Source organism: Dermacentor silvarum, chromosome 3 (assembly GCF_013339745.2).
Source record: "Dermacentor silvarum isolate Dsil-2018 chromosome 3, BIME_Dsil_1.4, whole genome shotgun sequence".
NCBI classification, from domain to species: domain Eukaryota; kingdom Metazoa; phylum Arthropoda; class Arachnida; order Ixodida; family Ixodidae; genus Dermacentor; species Dermacentor silvarum.
Window position 1 is genome coordinate 34011922 of NC_051156.1, and position 8654 is coordinate 34020575.

The 8654-nt window shown below is 45.6% G+C and overlaps 1 protein-coding gene across 1 annotated transcript; it reads right to left on the reverse strand.

The window, feature by feature from the left end:
• Window positions 1-2053: 2053 nt before the first annotated feature.
• Window positions 2054-6516, reverse strand: LOC119444290 (solute carrier family 22 member 13). The gene is made up of 2 exons (XM_037708713.1): window positions 5623-6516; window positions 2054-2062 (listed from the first exon to the last, which is right to left on the reverse strand). Exons 1-2 carry the CDS (start codon window positions 6514-6516, stop codon window positions 2054-2056), a joined length of 903 nt encoding a protein of 300 aa, XP_037564641.1.
• Window positions 6517-8654: the final 2138 nt, after the last annotated feature.

Genomic DNA, 8654 nt, shown 5'->3' on the forward strand with positions numbered 1-8654 from the left:
GGATCGCCCCGCCAAAGATGCACACGCTGCCTTCGATGCAACTCGTCTAAAAGCGGCCCGCCCAGACGACGACGACATCATTTTCCGCCAAGCTTTTAAATGACCAGCACGTCCGCTTCAGCTTCAGTACGCACGAGAGCAGTCCTACCAGAATGGCTGCAAATCTGCGTTTCTTCTCTGTGCAGGTGTGTAACAAGCTTTCTTTGCATGCTAAGAAATCGGATGATCGATGTCTACTGCTTCTCCCGTGCCCACGGGTGCTCTGCGAGACTGCTTGCGAGTGTTTTTCTATGTTAATCTTGCTCTTGTGCTCGGGAGACGTAGAAGCGAACGCTGTGCCTGGTACACGTTCTAATGCCCCTTTAGAGCTTGAATCTCTGCCGGATGACCCTGCTGAGCAAATGAGCGTTTTATTTCATTTGCTTAAATGACATGCGCGCACTGCTCGCAACAAAAAAAAACTACTTGAATTTGGCAAAGCTCAACCAAACGCACCGCAGTTCCAGCTTCGATACAACAAGTTATACAAAAACAAGAAATGTTTTTGCTACAACATGCAGACAGACAAAATTGAAGAGGTCAAGTTGCAACACTTTGGCACCGTCTCGGGTGATAACGCTGCACAAGCTTCTTCAAAATAATGAGGGGCCGTACTTCACAATGCCGCCTAACTGTCCTATTCACTAATATCAGAAGTGTACTTCATAACATGATTCACTCTCTTCTGCTATTGACACGTGCTGTACACGTATTATAGCACGTACCGAAACATTGTTTTCAGCCCACGTGCATGCCTTGGAAATTTTTCAGGATGCTAATAATTTTGCAGTCTACCGTTTCGATCGAACTGAGCGTCGATGAGGCGGTGTTCTTCTGGCTATATCATCTGATATTCCATCTTCTTGCATTCATGTACAAATTAATCTCGAAATCGTATGGGCTGCAGTAACTGTTGACCACATAAAAGTTATAATCGGCGTATGTTATCCGTCCGCTACAGCTACATTCCTTGGCGAACTTCAATGCACGATTAACACCGCTCACACACGTTTTCCTTCGTCCCCGTTGTTTCTGCTTGGTGATTTCAACTATCCAAACATATCGTGGAATACAGAGCCACCAAGTTTATCGCCATTTTAGACCGAGGCAAGCAGTTTCTTAGATTTGTGCTCCGTTTTTTTCACTCTCGCAGCTTGTGACCGAACCAACCTAACTAGGCGAACACTTTAGATTTAATCTTGACTTCTAGCCCCGACCTCGCCTCCCCGGTAACCCATGCATCAGTGATCATGCGCTGCTCACCTTTACTCTTTCCACGCCTTCTGTTCAAACTAGCAAAATGAAGAAAACAAGAGAGCTCACTTTGACGCCATAAATAACGAGCTAGTTGAATTTATTGCAGTTTTTCTTCACGGTTGTAATGACCGTTCTGTCCAGTTCAACTGGAACATGTTTGCAGCCGAAGTCGAACGCCTAAGGGTAACATACATTCCTGTCCGCACAATAATCCCCAGGCACCATGGTATAATAGCCATGTCCGACGTTTATAAAACCGGAAAAAGCCTCTTTATCGACTAGCCAATCAGTCACTGAGTGAATCACGCTGGGAAAAATATAAAACTGCTGATGGAGTACGTAAATGCATTGAAGGTCGCCAAGATTAATTTCCCAACTAATGTCCTCTTATCGTTGCTAAGCACCAGTGCATCGAAATTCTGGCGCCTAATTAACCCTTCTGCCGACAATAGCATCACATTGAATGATCCTTCCGGTGAACCTATTCCTGCTCACTCTTGTGCTTCGGTCTTAAACACAGAGTTCAACAAAAACTTCTCGCCAATTTCAAGCTCCCATTTACCTTTTATGAGTCAGTATAGTTACTCAGTCATGGATCCCATCGTCATTGATACATCTGGTGTTGCGCGACTCATTGGAAATTTAAGATAACAGACTTCCCCAGGTTAGGATACTGTAAGTACTAAAATTTTCAAGAACACATCTACTTACAGTTCCGTCATATTAACCAAACGTTTTGAACAATCACTGGACGCATCTACTTTGCCTGTACAATGGAAAAGTGGGAAGGTGGTTCCCATCCACAAATCAGGTGTTAAATCTGCTCCCGCTAATTATAGAGTAATATCTCTCACCGGCTTTTGTTGCAACATGCTGGAGCACATCATATATAGTCACCTGCTTGATTTTCTCGAAACTAATTCATTTTTCACGTCAGTGCAATATGAATTCCGGAGAACATATTCGTGCGAAACACAGCTCATCTTGTTTACCCACAAGTTACAATGCATTCTAGATCAATCCTCATTTGCCGACTGCATTTTCCTAGATTTCTCCTAAGCATTGGATAAGGTATGTCACAGGCTATTACTATACAAACTGTCTTCTTAATCTTGACTGTAACCTCTTAAAATGGATAGAATGTTTTCTGACCAATCGTTTTCAGTTTGTCAGTGCAAACGACCATAACTCTTCCTTCACTAAAGTATGCTCAGGTGTACCACAAGGTTCTGTTACTAGGTCCTCTTTTATTTCTTGTCCATATTAACGACATTCCTTTAGAAATATCCTCAAATATTCACCTTTTTGCCGATGACTGCGCTGTTTTTCGCAAAATAGGTAACTCCGACGACATAACTGCACTGCAGGCCGATCTAAACATTATTTCTAGCTGGTGCAAGAAATAGCTAATGGAACTTAATATTAACAAATTCAAGGTCATAACAATATCCCGAGCGGCTCATGCCTTACCTCAGTATGACCTGGATAACATTGCCAACCGTTGACAACTATAAGTACCTTGGAGTTCATATTACGACTAACATGTCATAGGCTGTTCATGCTAATTACATTATTAACAATGCCAACCGGACGTTAGGTTATTTGCGCCGAAATTTTCATTCCGCTTCACCAATTTTAAAACTACTGCTGTATACGACACTAATACGCCCAAAATGAGAATATGCATCTGCTGTTTGGGATTCATGCCAAGTTAACCTAATTAATTCTCTTGAGCTTGTTCAAAATAATTCGGTTCGTTTCATTCTTTCTATTGTACTGGAGATGTCACGGGACGTTCTTGTAAGTCCACAGGGCGTCTATCCGAAGTACAAGTAGACGGAGCAGTCTCAGCTGGACACCGATCGAGCGCGCACTACTAGTTCGTCGACTTCCCCTTTCACACTTCACCGTGCCGGCACCGATAATCTCCAGTACACTATATCAGGGTGTTTCAGCGAACACTTTCAAAAATTCTTAAATGTTGCCTGTGGCAGATAGCCCAATTCTAGTTCATGAGGTGGTCTACTCGAAGAGGCGGACATTACTTTCACGAGAAATTGAAGTGCGTAATCGAAGGATTAACAAAAATTTACTAATTAAATTTTTAACTAATTATCTGATGGTCCATGTTGCAATGTACAAATTGTAGCCGTGGAGTTCGCAAGGCGGATCGACTTGGAACGAATTCTCGGGATGACACCAGTTTCGAGATATTAATTCCCGAACTTTGCGGAGAAATGCATTGGCGTTCCAGTTAGTTTCTTAACAAAACGTCGCTTCCTGCATTGAAGCACAATCGACTGGAACGTCAATGCATTTTTCCGCAAAGTTCGGGAATTAATATCTCGAAACTGGTGTCAACCGGAGAATTAATTTCAAGCGGATCCGCCTTGTGAACCCCACGGCTACAATTTGTAGATTGCAATATGGGCCATCAGGTAATTAGTTAAAAACTTAATTAGTGAATTTTTGTTAATGATTCGATTATGCATTTCAATTTCTTGTGAAAGTATTGTCCGCCTCTTCGAGTAGACCAGCTCATGAACTAGAATTGGGCTATCTGCCACAGGCAACCTTAAAAAATTTTTGAAAGTGTTCGCTGAAACACCCTGTATACTAGAACTGCAAGCATAAGCACTATGAAAAGTAACCTCAACTTACCGCCAATAGCTTCTCGCTGAAAAATATTCCGTCTAGCTCTGTTTCATAAACTATACTATCACACTGTGCTACGAAATTATTTAATTACACCACCAATGCATGTTTCTCATCGCATTGATCATTATCTCAAAGTAAGTATTCTATCGTGCCACAACAAAAGCATTTTTCAGTCATTTCTTCCGCGAAGATCTCGGGAACCTCTCTGCAGACATCGTTACTATTACTGATAACAATGCCTTTAAACAAGCAATAGCTAATATTTTATAAGTAGCAGTTATTTGTACTCATCAAACATTATTACTGTCTAGTTTTCCTAACCTGGATTTATGTTCCTTTCATTTGTACCTAAGCTAACATTGTATAATATCAGCAATAATTATTTCTTCGTTTTATTGTAACATACTGCATTCTTGTAACCTTTTGAAACTGTTCATACCACTCCCCTCTGCAATGCCCCCGGGCCTTGAGGGTAATCCAAACAATATATATATATATATATATATATATATATATATATATATATATATGTGAAGTAAAGAATAACAGGAGCCGGCACAGAAGTAGTTCAACAATATAAGCACGTAGGAAAAACATAACAGGACTTTACTGACGTTTCGGCCGGGGTCCGGACTTCATCAAGAGTTTCGCGCATGCGTGCCTCATCATGAAGGCCGGACCCCGGCCTAAACGTCAGTAAAGTCCTGTTATGTTTTTCCTACGTGCTTCTATTTTTTGAACTATATTTATATATATATATATATATATATATATATGCTGTATGCCTGATCGCAAAGCAATGAAAGCTATCCCGTTTGCCCTCAATTGTTATCGTGGCGTTTTGTGTTTACGCCACCAAAATTTCCGACCAACGAGAGGTATACAGCTTCGCTGTAAAAGATGACAAATTTGGTTGACCACGTGTGGTTGCAAGGCACGATTTTATGAGACCACTATCTTAGACAAATCTGCAAACTACATGGTTCCAGTGGCTTTAGAAGCATTCTTTATACTCAAGAATTGAGCTATATGTCTAAGCGAAGCGTCTATTCTTTTGCACAGTTGCGAACTGGATTACTCTGTTGTCCGAGGCAGACAGTAGTACGTATTGTTCACTTTTTTAGATTTGTTTTTATCGCCTTCGCATAGGGAAGGGGGCGTGACACGACCTTATAAATCGAAGGGCGTATTAAACAGTAGCGCTCGTCCGCGCCTGTCGTTTCTTCTTCGTGTGTGTGTACTTATTTGCGCTATGTCTGGAAGTAACTATGTTAGACCAACTGGACCAACAAACGGTCCTTCACAACTAGTCTCAAGTGGATTCATCCGAAGCCAAAAGGAGGCTTACAGACCTTGGAAGAAAATGTCAATAAACACGCGCATTAGACAAATGGGGCCTCGAATCAAGTTACTGCAACATATTTCGACACCCATACCAAGCTGTTTGAACGTTGTGAACGCAACCATCGGACTCTTTTTCTAATCTTTATGACATTGTCAACTTTTTCATTTCGATCACTTTTGTAACAAATGTAAGGTTTCGCGCATGCATGCAGCTTTATTTTTTGTCGGTTCTGGGAACATCTCTTGTTTCAGATTGCATTTCTTTCTTGCGCTTATAGGAGGCCAACGAAAGGACTCGCCAGAGCGTGGAGCATTCAGGCTCACCTGAAACCACATGAAGGCGGTGTAGGAACGCAGATTTCGAGAACGGACGATGTGGTGAAGTGGAGTCGCTGGCGCACTGCGTTCCTCACTGGCCAAACCCTGCACGAGCATCTGCACCTTTCCGCGGGGCAGACCGTTGAAGCGAGCCGTGCGGGCAACGGCGGCGCGGGCGTCGTCGAGGCGCCCGCGGCTCAGCAGCCAGCGGGGCGACTCGTGCAGCAGGCGCGAGCACGCGAACACGATGGCCGCATAGAGCAGCATGAGCGCATGCAGGCCGCGCCAGCTGGACAGCGTCGGGGTGAGCCAGGCGGCACAGATAGCGCCCAGCGAGAAGCCGAGCGAGACTGCCACGCTGTCCGCACTCCGCAGTGCCGGCACCAGCGACTCCACCAGCAACACGTCCAGGGAGGGCGCCGACGCTGCACCCAGCGAGGTGACCAGCCGAGAGAGAGCGTATACCGCGGCGCTGGGAGCGAGCGCCGCGGCTAGGCTACCGACGGCGTGCACGCCGGCGCCGCAGAGCAGTGCGACGCGCCGGCCGCTGCGGTCCGAGATGCGGCCGAAGGCGAGCGCGCCCAGCGCTAGTCCGACCATTGCCAGGCTCTGGCACGAGGCGGCCAACCAGCGCCGGTCGCATACCAGCTCGAACTCGTTCACCGCCGTGTGGGCACCGTAGACGGCCGAGTACTCGAACTCCACCCGGTCGCAGCCGCCCCGCCGCAGGATGTCGCACGGATCCCCCGACGAGTTGTTTCCACATCTGAAGGACAAACCCCCGGGCAGGATGAATGCCGATCCAACTGTATTGAGTGCCAGAAAGAAGTTGCTGCAGGCGACCAGGACGGCGAGTAGCTGTTGCATAGGCGCCAGGCGCCACTCAGGCACGGCGGGCATGTCGCTCCCAAGTGATTTGTGCGAGCGTCGGCTGGATGATTCGAGCACCACTTTTGTTACGTTTCGCCTTACACATCTCTTGCGCACTTTGCGCGTGCTTTTCGAAAGCCCTTCCAGGAACAAAACAAGTTGACAAGTGCGATTGTACTTTCGTCGAAAGACAAACCTTTTGTACTGCGGTAGGGAACCGGACACCTCAGGATTTCACTCGGAGAATGGCTCACATTTACAATGACGTCTGCTAGACATACGCCTGTCCCGCGCGCTGCATTCAGAAACGTGCATTAGAAAATGTCGCAGGAACTCTATCCAAAGGAATTATCATTTTACATCATTAATTTCACAGTTCCGCTATGTTATTACGACTGGCTTAGGAAAATGCGTTTGAGATTTATTAGGTATTCGGATGATTTCCCCAGTATTGCTTATACCATACAGACGTTCACTCTACACTCGTGCTAGCAATTATACATATAGATTTAGCATGCACTAACATTTTAGACGAAAAAGTCAGGAAATTGATCCTAATGCAAGATGTTAAGCCCGTCATCAAAAGAGCTCGAAAGTGTTCGGGATGTGCAAAAACTCGACGCTGCTGATTTCTGAATTCGGGCATATTTGCCACAGAAAACGGAAACTGAACTCGCAACTGTGACGTCCCTATGGCATGACACTATTTACGTCTCACCGTCGGACGAGCATGAAGCTAGCTATCATCCGCGAAGCTAGAGAGAATGGTAAAGAAGCGGGGGAAAGAACGGTATAGATGAGATACATTTTTTAGGCACCGATTTTCAACAGTCGTCACACCTGTTACAATTCTATCGTGTACCTTCGCATATCAGCACTTGGCGAAATTCATGCGCATCAGGAAAGAAAATCAAGATGCTTTATGTAATACTCAGCTGTTGCTTTCGACACAGTACGTCATAATCGGAACAATTTTTAAAGCTGTGGTTGCGTAGCAATTTCTTCCAGGTGTTTTTTCTTCGTCTATAAGCAGTCATAATTCCTCTAGCGTGAAGAGGATTTATTACAGCGAAGCTGTTAAGGGCTCACCTTTCGATCGTCGCGTCCGGCAATAGAAAAAAACTCTCATTGGCCGTATGCTGTATGTGCGAGTGAAAGCGAGCGAGGGACGTGCGCTTTCACGGGGTGCGAAGGCACGGCGGAGAGCAAACGCGACTTCTCAATGGACGGGAGTGTTGGGCGAGGAGGGCATCGAAGCACCCTAGACTGTGTGTGTGCGTGCCCGCTCTCCCACTGCGGCGCATGCACGCCTCTCCCCTAACAGTGTCGACAACGGCGTTTAGCCGTTCGTCACGTAGCCAACGTTTTGACAGCGGTTGTGTGCGGTCACACAAACAACGTGCACAACTGTTGTCGACGGCAGCGCCGTTTTGCCCGCGTTCGCACCGACCGCGCGCGGCGTTGGTGACGTGTTTGTGAAGAACGTGCCAACCTTTGCCATACGAGTACTCTATGGCGGTGTACCGTAGCGACCATGAGGCCATGGTCCCTCTGGTCACTAAATAAATGAAAACCACCGGATAATAAATAGTTCTCATTCTTTATTAGTTCAAATAATCAATTACACAATCACATCTTAGTAGTCACCATTGGAAATACATGATTCGCAGCATAGTACAGCTTCGCTGGTCTTCCATCTCCACCCCAGTGGAAGGACTGACAGTTTTTTTAACTGAGTGAACGCCAAATTCAGCATTTCTATGGGAATCCTCAAAGAGAAAACAAATGGTTAAAGCGTTTTGCTTAGAATTGCCTTCAGATAGGGCAGCTAATGAAGACCGCAAATTACTTCTAAATATACTGTAATTTGACGTAATAGTTGAGGGAGAACCCTCTAGGGGCACAGAAGTAATTAAATAGAAAATGAGACCCAATCATAGCAATTGCTACAAAAGAAACTTATACGGGTACCTCGAAAGAAGAGCCTCGCAGTTGAAGAAACTCGTCCCGGACCAGGACGATTTTGCTTCAACTGCTAGGCTTCTCTTTAGAGGAAGCTGTTGTATATCCTCCATTTTGAAGCCAAAGCATCCCCGCGCAGGGGGCCGCCGACGATGTGGCGAGGAGGACTCCCCCACCTAAAACGACACTGCTGAGGTCGCTTAGGC

What these genes read in the sequence shown, in the direction of transcription:
- LOC119444290 (XM_037708713.1), bottom strand. Translation starts at nt 6,516, where the DNA reads ATGCCCGCCGTGCCTGAGTGGCGCCTGGCGCCTATGCAACAGCTACTC.